The 15,498-nt window shown below is 42.2% G+C and overlaps 2 protein-coding genes across 3 annotated transcripts in view; one reads left to right on the top strand and one right to left on the bottom strand.

The window, feature by feature from the left end:
• The window catches only part of PRKDC (protein kinase, DNA-activated, catalytic subunit), an 83,998-nt gene extending 82,345 nt beyond the window's left edge, over positions 1–1,653 (bottom strand). For both annotated transcript variants that reach the window (XM_032703885.1, XM_032703896.1), the window contains exons 1-3: positions 1,516–1,653; positions 894–970; positions 701–793 (exon numbers count right to left, since the gene is read on the bottom strand). In XM_032703885.1, coding sequence (XP_032559776.1) covers positions 701–793; positions 894–970; positions 1,516–1,645 — 300 coding nt within the window. In that variant the 5' untranslated portion in view covers positions 1,646–1,653. The remainder of the gene's footprint in view (positions 1–700; positions 794–893; positions 971–1,515) is intronic.
• A 1,243-nt stretch (positions 1,654–2,896) lies between these two features.
• Positions 2,897–14,337, top strand: MCM4 (minichromosome maintenance complex component 4). Its single transcript, XM_032703907.1, has 16 exons — positions 2,897–2,994; positions 3,149–3,307; positions 4,052–4,215; positions 4,303–4,401; positions 4,547–4,642; positions 4,725–4,820; positions 5,260–5,398; positions 5,842–6,062; positions 6,576–6,696; positions 8,123–8,382; positions 10,137–10,502; positions 10,706–10,833; positions 12,167–12,374; positions 12,920–13,148; positions 13,267–13,400; positions 13,766–14,337. The coding sequence occupies exons 1-16, from the start codon at positions 2,925–2,927 to the stop codon at positions 13,856–13,858; spliced, it is 2,583 nt and encodes an 860-aa protein (XP_032559798.1). The 5' UTR covers positions 2,897–2,924; the 3' UTR covers positions 13,859–14,337.
• The last annotated feature ends 1,161 nt before the right edge of the window (positions 14,338–15,498 follow it).

The raw sequence follows: 15,498 nt of genomic DNA, 5'->3' as shown, positions 1-15,498 counted from the left end.
TCGCAAGCTCACAGTTTTTAAAAAAAGACTAAAACAGTATCTAGTCCCCAAAGTGGCCTGACTGACAACATTGCAGCACTGTCTGACATAATAACAAATCCCAACTCCAGCAAAGAAATTGCAGTTTCTGAAGTAAAAGGCAAACATAGCACATTCTCCCCCTCTAATGTAGTCATTTCTTACAGTAAGTAGCTATTAATTTGAGATCAGAAACTTCAGTGGTGCGGTCAAGCATTTCTGTGCGAAGCAATGCACAGCCCTTCAGCACTCCAGACTCAATGAACCTCATTTTTAGAGTTATTGTAATTACGACTAATTTCTGTATAACAACTTTGCAGGAGAAATTTTTAAAAAATTGATATTTAAAATTAACCACCACCTCTAGAAACGAGCTTAGTTTGTATAAATTAAAAGTTATAACTATTACTTTCAATGTCAATAAGTAATTTTCAGACTCAATACCTATTAAGTTCTATTAAAAAAAAAGTTAATAAAATTAAGTCTATAATTAAAGAAACAAATCCACGCTTTTCTGTGGTATGAATTACACTTCATGTCAACCAAGTTATTTCAAGTCTAACAAGAACAGTAGAGATGGGAGGTGTGCAAGATAGCTAGGAATCTGTTATGGTATGAGCCCCACCTGAATTGTTTCAACCACCTGGCAAAGGCCTTTATGAAACAACTTTCCTTTACCTACCTTAATATTACAGGCATAGGGATGAACTTTGTCACCAGCTTTTTCCATAAAGACGCAAAGAAACTTCAACGCTTCTTCCCTGCAATCTCGAAACTGACAGTTTAAAAAAAACCAAAAAAATTAAAGCATATAATAAGTTGTTCACTTAGCACTATCTCAACACTACTTCAACAACTAAAGTTTACCAACTCACCTCCTCAATGCTGAGGGATCTGTGGACAAAGACGAGTAAGCCATGCTCTTGGGAGAACACCAGGGACAGGTGCAGCGCTGCAAAACAAAGGAAGCATCAGGTGGCTGGTTTCCTTGCTGGGGCAGGGAGGGCTGCACAACACCCAGCCCATCCCCGGGGGCTGCAGGTGCCTTAACGCCTCGGGCACGACTGATGGTTGTCACCAGAAAAACCACAACGCAGTGTGAGTGCCACCGACCTCCCCATGACCTCGGGTCCAGGGCTTGTGCCAGTGCCCTCGCACTTGAGCCTGACCCTGCTCGGGGTCGAGGGGAAGCCGATCTGGGGGCAGCTCAGAGAAGGGCGCGCATGAAGTGCTTTTACTCGGGTAAATGGTTATCTGGGGCAAGAGACCGTCCCTCCCTCGGAATACACCTTTTTTGCCACAGCACTGACACAAAGTGTGGAGTGAAGCGCCGTGGCCGCCCCGCAATTCTGCCACCCCGATGCGTGTGTCCCCGGCACCACCGAGCCCCCCCAAGCCGAGCACTCGCTGTCCGACTCCAGCGCGGGGGCGGCCGCTCCAAGCCCCACTCAAACCCCCTCGCCGCCACCCCCCGAGGGGCCGGGCCCGCGGGCGCACCCTGCTCGCCGCTGTCCAGGCTGGTGAGGCAGGTCTCGGCCAGGCTGCGGAGCAGGCTGTACCCGTGCAGGGCATCGCCGGGCTGCAGGCAGCGGTGCAGCTGGAGCAGGCACTGCCGCACCCCGGCCATGCCGACCCGGCCGCTCCCGGAGCGCGGCGCGGAAGCGGGCGCGGGGGACCCGCCCCCGGGAGCATCCAACGCAGCCAAGAGGGGGGACACGGACTGCTGAGCGCGGAGGACAGGAGAATCCTCAGCTAGAGCACTCCGGGAGGGAGGAATGAGGGGTGGTGACAGGGAAGGGCGTTTCGGGGCATCTTTGCGTGTCTCGTCGCAGGATGGACTCAGGACACACACATTTAACACCACAGAATGGGTAAGGCTGGGAGGGACCACAGTGGGTTATCTGGTCCAACCTCTCTCCTCAAGCAGGGTTATCCCAAAGCATAGGATTGTGTCTACACAGTTGTTGAGGATCTCCAGCGAGGGAAACTCTACAGCCTCTCTGGGCAATCTCTTGCAGTGCACAGTACCTCACACAATAAACAAGTTCCTCCTCATATTCAGGTGGAACTTCATGTGCATCATTTTCTGCCCGTTGCCTTATCCTACTGCTTGGCACCACCGAGAATGGCCTGGATCCACCCTCTCGACACCTCTCAAGTCATTTCTTCTCAAGGCTGAACAGGCTCAGCTCCCTCAGCCTTTCCTCGTAAGAGGAAGAGAGAGATGCTACAGTCCCTTAAGCATCTAAGCCGCCCTCCGCTGGGCCCGCTCCAGGAGCTCCCTGTCCCTCGTACTAAAGAGCCCAGAACGGGATACGGTAATATCAGATACAGTGGTGGTTCCCCCTCCGCTCAGAATAGACCGCTCCGACCTCCCCACACCTCCCTGCAGCACTACTTTTGCCGCGAAATTCAGCCCGGTGCGGGCAGTTCCACTCTGGACTGAGGGGGGTGGGCGATGTGGCAGTCCTGAGGGCAGCCGCCGTATCGTAGTACAAACAGTATCCTGCCTTCTACTTCTCTCTCTGCTGTTGCAGATCAAGCAGGGCGCGGCCCTCACCTCGCGGGTTCGGAGGGTTTATCTCCTTCCTCCTTTCCTTCTCCCGTCCGCATCCCCCCTTTCTGCCTCCGTTGGGTGCTCCTGTTGCGATCGCTCCTCGCCATTGGCCAGAAAGCCCGCGAGAGCGCGCGCACGCCGCAGGCTTCGGCGCGGAGGGTCCCGGTGTCTCTGTGCCCGCTGAGGTGGGAGGGGGCGCTGGGCGGGGGGCGCTGCCGGCGAGGGAGGGACAGGAAGGGAAACCCGCCGGTCTGGGATCGGGGCTCGGCGGGTGGCGGGGTGCCCGCCGCGCTCATCCTTCTCGCCGACTCCCCGCAGGTAGGACCGTCGCGGGAGCCGCAGCAGCGCCATGTCGTCTCCGGCCTCCACCCCCAGCCACCGCCGCGGCAAGCGCGGCCGGGGCAGCAACCCCCCGACTCGTAAGTGGTGGGAAGGGGCTGGCGGGGCGGGGGCCGCGGGAACGGGCTGCCCGCCGCGCCCCGGGGGTGTTTTCCCGGCGCCTCCGCTACTGTCTGCCTGGCGCGGCGGCCCGGCCATTGTAATGCCGGCCCCGGGTCCGCTTGTGTCTTGCAGCGCAAGATGTTCGCTCTCCTCCTTCCCAGAAGCGTCGGGCGGACGACTCCACCTCCACCGGGGACCTGCAGCCCATGCCCACGTCGCCGGCCGCCGACGTGCAGAGCCCCGGCGCCGCCGACGCGCTGTTCTCCAGCCCCCCTCAGTTCCGCCACTCCGGTACGCTGGGCTGGGGCCGCTCTGGGGCTGTGCTGGGCTGGGCTGGCCGCCGTAATGCAGCCTGGGAGCTGCCTGCGCTGCTCTGTGGCGAGCTGGTATGCAGAATGGACCTGGCTGGAAAATACTTGAGGAGAAAATTAGTGTTGTCTGAAGTTTCTCATTTGATTTTAGCATATTAGACACTACAGAAGCTCAGTCAGCGTCAGGGGTGCAGATCGCTGTTGTAGCTTCCAGTTATCATGGGAGTATGTATCGGCGATTATAGCTTAATTTTTTTCTCTCATGTATTTCTGAAAATAATAAAGGTATTACTGCAGAAAGAATTAGGCTGCTAGCCATAAAAAGCTTTACTTACTTTTATATATAGGATCGTTTTTAATTCCAGTAGCTTTTAATTGTGTCACTTGCTTTACAGCCTCCAAAATACTGAAAAATGTGTTTCATCTAAAATGCTGTATGTTTTTATGCTTGAACATCAATGTAGTTTTAAACTGCAGTACTGCTCAAGTTTTCTAGTGAAGCTTTACTAGCACTTGGGATCTTTGAGAAGAGATAATGCAAAGAAAAGTTCTAGACAGACTTGCAACACCTTTATTGTTTGTTTTGACAAAACACCGGAATTGATGCCACTCATTTTATGACAGTAGAGTTAAAAGAACTATGAGACAAATGCAGAGGCTGAATTTTATTCTTTTCTCAGTGTAAAATGTCTTGATAATCATTACAAAACACTTCCCTTTATAGCTATTCCTCTTGACTTCGATATCAGTTCACCTTTGACTTATGGCACACCCAGCTCCAGGGTAGAGGGTACTCCACGAAGTGGTGTCCGAGGAACTCCCGTTAGGCAGAGGCCAGATCTTGGGTCTGCCCGTAAAGCCAGACAAGTTGATTTACACTCAGACGGGGTAGGTATATGTCTCAGATCTTGTATCTGACAACTTCTTTTTGAAGACAAACCCATATTTGCATATGCTCAATTTGTTTCCATGCAGCTGGCTGAGGATATAGTAGCAACCAAGCAATCTCTTGGACAAAGGCTTGTTATTTGGGGAACCGATGTTAATGTAGCCTCATGCAAAGAAAAATTCCAGGTAGGTTAACAACCTGCTTTTCTTTTTTTTTTAATAAAAAGCTAGTTTGACTTAAATATTAGTTGAATCTGATACAAAGCAAGCGTTTCTACCACTTATTCTGCTTATCTTTCCTGTCTGTCTCCCTGTTACCTCTAACATTTAGAGATTTCTTCAGCGCTTTATCGATCCACTGGATAAAGAGGATGAAGACATTGGCTTGGATCTTAATGAGCCACGCTATATGCAGCGACTTCAAGAGGTACTTGTAAGGCACTGAAATCTAACTTTTCTTTTTCAGTCTTGCATGCCATTGAGCTAAAGATTTCTAAACTCCCTTGTAGATTAATATTGTTGGGGAACCATTCCTGAACGTAAACTGTGATCATCTAAGATCATTTGATGAAAATCTCTACAGGCAACTGATCTGCTACCCTCAGGTGAAGTAGTGCACTTGTTTTCTGGCTTTAAAGTGGCCCTTTCATATTTTTGGGACTTAATATGTTTGTTTAAATGCAGTGTGTACTTTGTATGTTCAGTGCCATCTCAGTGGCTTCTTTATTTTACTTAATATAAAATGTCTTGTATCATAGTAGTTGATCGTGGATACAGTGGGTGCCTCATACATGCAAAGTTAACCAGTGATCTGCAATATCTAGTCTTGTGCTTCCCTCCTTCCCCTTGCAATACTGAAGTAAATGAATAAATCCAATCTGAACAGCAAGTTTTCTGTTACATAGGAAAATGCTCAGATGGCATAACTTTTTAGTAATTCATGGCTGATCAGCACCACATTAAATGCTTTATGCAAAATTACTTCACTCTGTGATGATTTTTTTTTAATTTGTAAGCTTAACTGTTTTTAACAATTTTATACAGGAAGTTATCCCAACATTTGACATGGCTGCCAATGAGATATTTTTTGATCGTTACCCTGATTCAATACTAGAACATCAAATTCAAGTAAGGCCATATAATGCATTGAAGACTAGGAATATGAGAAGTCTAAACCCTGAAGGTAAACTCTTTGCTTACCATGTCAGAAAAGGATCTCAATTATATATACTTAAAGAATGCTAGCCTAGAATTACATTAAGGCCATTTAAAACTACTTGTGGTCCATGCAGACCAATGTCTTCTGTTCATATGTCTGTTTCAGAAACAAATACTTTAGAGCCTATATGCAGAATGATCTATTCATAAAGGAAATCTTTCCTATCATCAGCTCCTCAGGTTCTTAGTTCTGCAAGTGCAAAGAATTCTTTCTTTTGTGTAAATACTCCTGTAAATTAGAATATTTGTACTATGCATTTATGATTCTTTTTGCTTTTTCTGAAAGAAAATACAAGTACCTAACTGAATGTCTACCTCCTGCCTAAAAACTAATCTAACATGAAATTTTGAAGGTTCTTTAAATTTTAGGAGTATGAAGTCATGACAAGAGTCTCTGTAATTTTGTAGACATTGATCAACTCATCACCATCAGTGGTATGGTCATCAGAAGCTCTCAGTTAATTCCTGAGATGCAGGAAGCATTCTTTAAATGCCAGGTGTGCGCTTTCACCACCAGAGTAGAAATCGATCGTGGCAGGATTGCTGAACCATCAGTGTGCAAGAACTGTAACACAACGCACAGTATGGCATTGATTCACAATCGATCCATGTTCTCTGACAAACAGATGGTATGTTGGCTTAGTAGTGGCTAAATGAAACAGCTTTTATTTTTTTTCTCCTCCACCTTCCTAAAATCATCAGTAGTATTAATTATGTATCTTGTGACCGAATGTTTTGGATAGCGAAAGTGTTTTGGAACATGAAAATGGGTGAAAAAACTTAGTGAAATGGTAAATCTGCTTTGGAGAAGAAATGCATTAAAAGGATGAAATGAAGTATGTATTCTTCTTAATGTTTGTACATGGAAACCCCTTTATGTCCCTTTTTATCTAGACTAGATGAGCCTTGTATGTAATAGCATTTTAGTCACACCAGCAATCAGCAGAATTCTCATTTTCATCATGTCTTGTAATCAGTAATCAGTTTTGCTGTTTGGGTGGGGATATGTTGTTCTTCAGCAATGTTCCTCATTCAAATGATGCTGAAGACTGTGCTAGTACAAAAATCTTTGGTCTGCTCTGTGGAAAAGCTTCAGGTTTTTGAAACTGAAACTTAAGTGGTTTTTCTTTTTCTTTTGCTAGATCAAACTGCAGGAGTCTCCTGAAGATATGCCAGCTGGACAGACCCCACATACAGTTGTGCTGTTTGCTCACAATGACCTTGTTGATAAAGTGCAGCCAGGTGACAGAGTTAATGTCACAGGTAAAATTTGGTTTGAGTATTTGCATCCTTCTTTTTCACCGATCATAATTATCTCTAAAGGGACCCGATGGGATGCACCTGCAAGAGCTGGGAGCTGGACACTTTCTTTGTAAGGCCACTCAATCTTTGAAAAGTCATGATGACTGGCTGAGATCCTGGAAAAAAGCCAATGTCACTCTCTAGAGTGAGGAGGAGACCTGGGGAACTGCAAGTCAGTCAGCCTCATCTTGACCCCTGGGGAAGGTGACAGAGCTAATAATCCTGGAAACCTTTTCTAACTGGGACAGTGTTGTGGTGCACCATCAGCAAATTTGTAGACAGAAGCAAAACTGGAAGGAAGCAGTGCTTGACAGACCACATGGCTATGGTCCCAAGAGCCTCCTGGGCTGCATTAGGAGTATTGCCAACAGGTTGGGGGAGTACTGGGTCCAGTTGTGGGGTCTCCTAGTGCAAGGGAGACATGAACATACAGGAGTGAATTCGCAAAAGGCTGTGATCATGACAGGAACCTCTGTCATACATGGAAAGGCTGAGAAAGCTGGGACTGCTCAGCCTGGAGAATAGAAGGCTCAGAGATTTTAGCAGTGTGTTTTTAAGTACCTGATTGGTGTGGGTGGGGGGGTGGTAGTGTCAAGAAGGCAAAGCCACACTCTTCTTAGCGATGCCCAGTGGCATGCAGAGGGCACAAGGTGAAATACAGGAAATTCCAGTTAAAAAAGTTAAAAATAAGAACTTTTTTACTGTTTGGGTGGTCACGCCCTGGCACGCGTTGCCTAGAGAGACTGTGTGGAGTCTCCATCCTTAAAGGTACCGAAAATCTGACTGGACAGAGCCTTTGGCAGCCTGTTCCAGTTGACTCCAGTTTGAGTCCATGGTTGTATTAGACAGTCTCCATCTTGTCTGACCTTGATGATTCAGTCATTCTGAAACTGTAGGTGAAGAAGAGGCAGTATCTTAAATAGTGTCTGCAGTCAGGAGAGTGATAATGTAGAGCAGGTCTTGTGATACTACAACAACATTTTATAAACCACTTTCCTTTAAAAGAACTGCTGTACTGCTAGCTGCTCAAGATGTATTAGAAAGCTGCTAAAAAAACCTTCCAGATGGGGGAAAGCTGACTAGACACTGGAACAGGAATTTTGAATGCATCAAGCCTTAATTTTCTTTCAAAAATGCTTAAGTGTTTTTATTGTTGAGAACGCTTTTGGTACGAATGTTAAACACATACATGCACCTGCATATATAGGGTCTAGATGACTTAAATATGTTCCATTGCCTTCTGTATGACTTATACTGAGAAATAAACTGACCAAAGTATTTAGGCTGTTTTGAAAACCTGTACTCTTCAAGGGAACTTATAAGATTTGTTGGGGTTGGGATTATCACATTTCTCCATACCTAATGCTGCCATTAAAATTTGTTGTAGGTATCTACCGGGCAGTCCCAATTCGAGTTAATCCACGTGTCAGCAGTGTACAATCCGTGTATAAGACCCACATTGATGTCATACACTATCGCAAGACAGATTCAAAACGCCTGCATGGTGTCGATGAGGAAACAGAGCAGAAAATGTTTACAGAGGAGCGTGTGAAAATTCTCAAAGAGCTCTCTAAAAAAGCAGACATATATGAGAGGCTTTCTTTAGCATTGGCTCCAAGTATCTATGAACACGAAGATATCAAAAAGGTAAAAGAATTTATTTTTCTCTTGTAAGACATGTATTTGTATGTCGGTATTTTGTATGTGAGTATATTTGTAATTATTGTTTGTTCTAAAAATACCCTGAAGCTTAAAAATTGAAAAAATTGTATCTTGAGCAGTCTTAAAATGTTGTGGTCTTGTCAGGATTAGAGGTTGATTCTAAGTGTATTTTAATTCTTTCCATGGTATTAAGGAGTGCTAATTAGAGGAAAGATATTGAAAAGGTAGGAAGGCAACAGAATGGGGAAAACTTAATTGCAGGATGCATCTTGGACATTTCATAAATGTTCAGATTACTGATGATCAAAGAAAAATAAGTAGCTGTAACATAGTAAGTGCTTGCTCACGAGAGAACACTAGCTTTAAAATGACATTTGATTGAATTATGGGGTATCAAAACATTTACTTAGATGTATCCAAGAATGGACTGTTCTAATAAAGTGTTCAACTGAGGTACTACAACATCATTGCAAAAACTGCAATTAGTAGCAGGTCTCAAGGCATTATCAGGCATCAAACAATCCTTTTCAAGTATATTTCTTTGGGGTTTTTTTATAGATTTATACATTATCACAGTTCACAGGTTTCTGAAAGTTGAATTCAAAACCATACTATAATTTTCTGCTGGAATGGAAATACAGTAATGATTATTCCATTTGTTGATACCTTCTCGACACGCTAATAAGGCACATCAACTCTAGTGACTGGTGGAGTTGAGGAAAGCTGAGGACCCTTCATCAAGGGAGATTCTTTAAGTTCCAACCTGAAGGTTCTTTATAATTACTGATCATGTTTTACTGACTGCTTCAAGTTGCTTTAAGTGAATGAGAACAGAACTAATGCTCACTCCATGCCTCCACAAGGTTTCTCTACTGTAAGAAGTTGTGCAGAGGCTTTAAATGAAATAGTGTATGGTTTTCCTTGCTGTTTCCAGCCATCATTGTCACTGATTAGCACTTCTTTTCATTGACTTTCTAGCGTATATATCCTGCTAGAGGAAAAAACATGCAGAAAGAATACTGGGAAATTGTGAAATTTTATTCTGGTAAAGTTCAAAAGGAAAAAACAAATCCTTCTTGATAATTCTTGCTAATAAAATTACAAGCATGTATTTATACTAATAATTCCAATACTTTCAAAATACTGGAAGGTAGTTACTTTAATTTCTTTACTAACACTGGAAGTATAAGCTTACTTTAGGAAATATAAAGGAGGAAGTGTTAGTAAATTCCAATGAAATAAGAGACCTTACACTACACCGTTATGAGCAAGAAAAGAACTTTAATGTTGTGAATGCAGTAAAGCAGTTTGCCTGAAAAGAAAATGACAAATGGAACTTTTCTAATGATTTGAAATAGTACTTTGGTCCTAGATTAAACATAGCCTTAGGGAAAACAATAGTCTATTCTGCCTTTTGTATTGTCAGCAGAATTTCTTGTCAGATTTTTTGATTACCTAAGTTTTGGAACAGATTTGGAACTAATCTAACTTCAGACTTCAATTAGAAGCTGAGTTTTGTAGGACCTAGCAGTTTAACTATATGTTTGCAATGAACTGGAATTGAGGATGTGTATAAAGAATGAATCCTTTTAAAAGATATCTAAAACCAGTTTCAAGTGTTTTGTTTCATGTCTGAGTTGTGGTAATTTTAGTACTATTTTGGTTTATTAGATGTTTCAGTTGAACAGTTGAATAGCTAACAGAGCAAATCCAAGACATGATGTTTTTGATTTTTATAGGGTATCCTGCTTCAGCTTTTTGGGGGATCAAGAAAGGATTTTACTCACACGGGAAGAGGCAATTTTCGTGCAGAGATCAACATTCTTCTCTGTGGTGATCCCGGTACTAGCAAATCACAGCTGCTCCAGTATGTGTATAACCTGGTTCCTCGAGGCCAGTATACTTCTGGCAAAGGCTCAAGTGCAGTTGGTCTTACTGCATATGTGATGAAGGATCCAGAAACACGGCAACTGGTTCTTCAGACAGGTGCTCTAGTCCTTAGTGACAATGGCATTTGCTGCATTGATGAGTTTGACAAAATGAGTGAAAGCACAAGATCAGTTCTACATGAAGTAATGGAACAACAGACACTCTCTATTGCAAAGGTAAATATTTGTTTAAATCTTTCAGAGCAGACTGAACTATCCCTAGAGGCTTTTGCTCTTGCTTTACTCAAAGGCTTTTGCAGTGCAGTTTTTTACTGCAGAACCCATCTAAGAACATTGGTGATCTCATGAAGTTGGGGGGAAAAAGGTTTTGGTGGCACATAGATGCAGCTGGTTTCAGAAGTGTTTTTTCATTTTGACAGGCTGGAATTATTTGCCAACTGAACGCCCGTACGTCTATCCTGGCAGCAGCTAACCCTATAGAATCACAGTGGAATCCGAAAAAGACTACTATTGAAAACATTCAGCTTCCTCATACACTCTTGTCAAGGTACTGAGCTCCTGCCTTGCATGTCTCATTTTTAGGAGATGTTTTACTTCCTCTTGTGAAAATGGTTAAATACAGTAGAACAGAACAAATCTGTTGCTTGCAGCATAGTGGAAAACTTTTGTAACACCTATTTTAAATGCTATTCTTACAGCTTCTGTATGAGCAGGGAACTGCTTTTTGGTCTTTGCATGCTGACTTTGAACAGCAGGCGCGAGAAGATCTGTAGGATCTCTCTCTTTAATTCTATATTGTTTCATAATCATCTCCTAGAAAAGAGCTGTTCTGAATCTTAAGGTATTGATAACTTCCACAAAAACTCAGGATGCTTTTCTTAGCTTCATAAAGCTTTTAAAGTGAAACACGATGATCGGGGAAGTTGCAGCAGAGGTGACAGAATCTGAAGATCTGTGCCTGCTTCATATTGCTCTGTAAACTTAGCTGGGGAAGTGGCAATGCTAGACAGTCATTTGGGCACAGCTGTTGGAGCCACATTTAGTGTCTGCTGACAGAAACGTTAACTATGTTCTGCAATTTTATCTTGTTAGGAATTCCCACACTAACTGCAAATTTGAAGTACACTGATAGTATACGGGATATCCCGAGTACACAGGGCTTAGATTTCAATTAAGAGCTACTTAATTTAACCACTTAATAACAGATGGTACCTTAGTGCAGGTGTACTGGATGAAACTAGGCTTGAGCAGCATCTCAATTCCACCTCTTACTGGATTTAATCTTACAAAAATAAATGATTGGCTGGCTAAAAATACATTATTCATGTCTGCTTATAGTTGAGACTACTTGAATATATTGTGTGCAGAATTAGAAACCATTTTCTTCAGGATTAAACTACAAGTGCTTTTTTATTTATACATTATTTATTTACTTAGGGGGGTTTATATGCATAAGATAATTAGGTACGTGCCATCTTTGCTGTTGCCTTTCAGGATAGTTTCTTTAGTAGCAGTTTGTTCTGTGCATTTGTTATTTGGGGGGATTTTTTGCTTGTGGCAAGGGTACTTTTTTGGTGTGTGGGTTTCTTTTTAAGAAAACAAAACTGTCATCCTTGAACATGGAATCTGAATTTTTCAGAGTGTACCTCACTTTAAAAATTTCAAGTCCATAAGATGAAAGCAAATCCATTGTGCTGTTCTATACTTTGAGAATTCATGGAAAATTTTCTTTTCAGTTTAATAGAACAGCTTTTATTTAGAGTAGGAATTAGGAGTCTGGTAACTCCTACCTGCATTTGTTAAGTCAACCCCTGTAAAAACCAAGTACCTAAATGACAAGAAAGTCTGCACACTAATGCTGGTTTACTTATCCCATTCAGATTTGACTTGATCTTTTTGATGTTGGATCCACGTGATGAAGCTTATGACAGACGTCTTGCTCGCCATTTGGTTTCACTGTACTACCAAAGTGAAGAGAAGATGGAGGAGGAATACATGGATATGGCAATATTGAGGGATTACATTGCATATGCTCGTAGTTATGTAAATCCCAGATTAAGTGAAGAAGCAAGCCAAGCCCTTATTGAGGTAAAGGAGTTGCCAATAGAATGTTCAGAGTCTTTCCTGACTGGTCAGAACTGAAATTCCGTAGCGCGTATACTCTTATCTACATACAACTTTTCTGTAAGATCCTGAAAAGTTTTTGAAATCCAACACCATTTAAAAGGAAAAAGGGATCAGATTAGAACTCATTCTGCACTCTCATGTTTAGCTTTCAGAGGTGTTGGTTTGGTTCCATCACATAAAACGCATTAAATTCTACTGAAACAAAATAAATGTGTCATTACAGACAGAAGTACTGCTATGTAAGACTAGTCCTGCGTTCTTAAAGTGATTGAAAACTTGATTTGTTACCGTGGCCTAATTGCTTTATAACAGAAAGAAGTAACGTGATGTGGTTATCCGTCACTACAGAAGAATTGTGAAGGTGTATGAGCAGAAATGCAGGCCTTGGAATGGGTTACCAGAATTGTTCATGTTCAGAAATAAGAGGTGTGGGATGAAGTGGACTCTGAAAAAGACTGAATATAACAAGATTTACTGAAGTATTTTAACAACTGTCTCCTTTTCAGGCATACGTGGACATGAGGAAGATTGGTAGTGGCAGGGGAATGGTTTCTGCATATCCTCGACAGCTCGAGTCCCTGATCCGTCTGGCAGAGGCGCACGCCAAGGTGCGCTTTTCAGAGAAAGTTGAAACGATTGACGTAGAAGAAGCAAGACGCCTCCATCGGGAAGCACTGAAACAGTCTGCTACTGATCCAAGGACTGGAATTGTGGACATATCCATTCTCACTACAGGTTTGTGTTTTCACAGTGTCAAAGCTGGGCTGGTATTGGGCTTTTGTAATTTTTAGAATGTAACTTAACCTGTCCTCCTTAGTTGATTACTAAAAGGTATTTTCTTTCCTTCTATAAGGAATGAGCGCAACAGCTCGTAAGCGGAAAGAGGAATTGGCTCAAGCCTTGAGAAAGCTTATCCAGTCAAAGGGTAAATCACCATCTTTGAAGTACCAACAGCTTTTCGATGATCTCCGAGCCCAGTCTGACACAGTAAGTTTCCTGCTTTGTGTTTACATTTTCATTAATTTTTAAAAGCATGTTTTTCCAAATGAACGTTCTTGTCCTCAAATCACGTTATGGAGGGAAAGGGAAACATGAACTTTTTCTGTCCGCGTGACTAGAAAGCCAGTTCTACTACAGATACAGCAAATTCAACTCAAATATTTATCTTAAGTTTATTCTGGTTTCTGAATTAGCAAACTCAGCTTCAGGGTTCCAGGTCAGGTTTCCAATTGCAAAAAGAACAAATAAAAATTTAAGAAAAGAAAATAAAAGAAAATTGGTAGAAAGTAAGGAATTTTTACTGTCTTTGAAATATTACCCCATCCTTATTTGATTTGCTTCTTTTCTTCAAGGCTGTCACGAAGGAAATGTTCGAAGAAGCACTTCGTGCCTTGGCTGATGATGACTTCTTGACTGTGACTGGAAAGACTGTGAGACTGCTGTGAGTTAACCTATCTGTGGAAGGCCGCTGTCACGACTTCTACTTCGCCTTACTTAAGATAGTGTCAGTCTGCAAGATCTTTGAGATTGGGACTATCATTTGCTATGACAGGCATAGCCTTTCCTTGCCAGCCAACTGTCATGGCTTTACTTTGCCTTACTATATTGCCAGTCTGCAAATTTTTCAAGATTAGGGCTATCATTTGCTATGACAAGTGTAGTGACAGTTAAGTGGCACTTCTGTCATTTCAAGATATTACCGAGGACCTAAAAAACCCTCATCTGAATAATGCTATTTACATTTTAGCTAAATGTAATTACTAATATGTCAAGTGCTGTGTGTTTTTATGAGGTTTTTTAGAACGTGCTAACCATGTTGCGTGTATTTCCAACTGAATTGTAAAAATTCCTCTAAGTGACTTTTTAGTAAATAGTTTGACTATTAGTATTGCTGTAATCTGAAATAAAGTTATTTGACTTAAAAGGGCTCTTTAGCATTCATTTCAAGTAAAAATTAGCATATCCTGTGCTGAGCACTTTTCAGTCTAGAATTCTGAAATTTTTCAGAAGTTCTTTGTGACAGCATAAAAGGAGCTTTGCTTTTTTCTTTTTTTGTTTGTTTGTGGTTTTGTTTGGTTTTTTGTTTGCTTTGTTTGACTTGAGTGTACTGTGGAAGTATCCTCAATGTAAAAAAGGCAGATTCTACTTGAAACCACATTTCCTTGCTTCAGTTTTAAGTATGACTGGATAAATTAGGATGCCCACCTTTGGTGTAATGGTATATGATCAGTTCTGAAAGAACAAGGTCCAGTAGCATGACTGGAAAATCTTCCCACACTGTATCGGGGGTAGATTCAGCTATTGCACATCAGTAGCTGCTATTTTCACAGCTGCATTAACAGGAGTTCCCAAATTCACTTGGGTACGGACAACACCAGGCTCATCTCACCAGCTCACTTAGCTCTTTTAAGCTAAGTTATTCCTGTGTTCTGTGCTACTGCTTCTAACAGAATGGAAGCAATTGTCTCCAAAAAAGGAGGGGCCCTTAAAACCAATTTTTTCTTGCTGCTGGCTCATTATTTGATCAAGATACTGTTTACCTTTAGTTGAATTTTCACTGATTTGCTTTTTAGTAGAAGGAAGAAACAGTCTAACCTACAGTAAAAATACAGTGTATGTTGGAAGGATCAAGTTAATCCACAGCCATCTCTCCCCAGTCTTGTTTATTAGTATGCAAGTCACTATCACCTCATCTTCCTGGGTTTTAGGGACTGGAAGGATGTAGTTCTTGTGGTGCTTTTCTGTAGAGGAAGTCTAGGTTCCCTGACTCAAGTCTTAAAAGTTTAATACAAGTAAGCTTAGATCCCAGGAGCTTGACATTTCTCTTCAAAAGACGTCTGTGAAATAAAATTCCAAACTCCCTTAAATTCCAGGATCATAAATACTCTAGTTGCACTTGCCTTGTGGGATCTTATTTTCCTCTCTGCTATGTTATTTATGTATTTTGCTTAGAATACCACAGTCTAATGATGTCTTCCTTCCTTCCCCATTGTACCAAATCTTTAGTTCACTGTTACTATCTGCCTTTTAGGTGAGACTGATACAGTTCTAAGCCTTTTACTTTCTGAAAACATCACTTGCATAC

The sequence above is a fragment of the Chiroxiphia lanceolata genome, chromosome 1, assembly GCF_009829145.1.
Source record: "Chiroxiphia lanceolata isolate bChiLan1 chromosome 1, bChiLan1.pri, whole genome shotgun sequence".
Lineage (NCBI taxonomy): Eukaryota > Metazoa > Chordata > Aves > Passeriformes > Pipridae > Chiroxiphia > Chiroxiphia lanceolata.
This window is presented reverse-complemented; position numbering and strand designations above follow the sequence as displayed.

Excerpts from the sequence above, each read along its gene's own strand:
- MCM4 (XM_032703907.1), top strand. The coding sequence starts at position 2,925 with ATGTCGTCTCCGGCCTCCACCCCCAGCCACCGCCGCGGCAAGCGCGGC. Across the intron at positions 3,308-4,051 it reads CCCTCAGTTCCGCCACTCCG|CTATTCCTCTTGACTTCGAT; the intron begins GTACGCTGGGCT and ends TTCCCTTTATAG. Across the intron at positions 12,375-12,919 it reads CAAGCCAAGCCCTTATTGAG|GCATACGTGGACATGAGGAA; the intron begins GTAAAGGAGTTG and ends TCTCCTTTTCAG.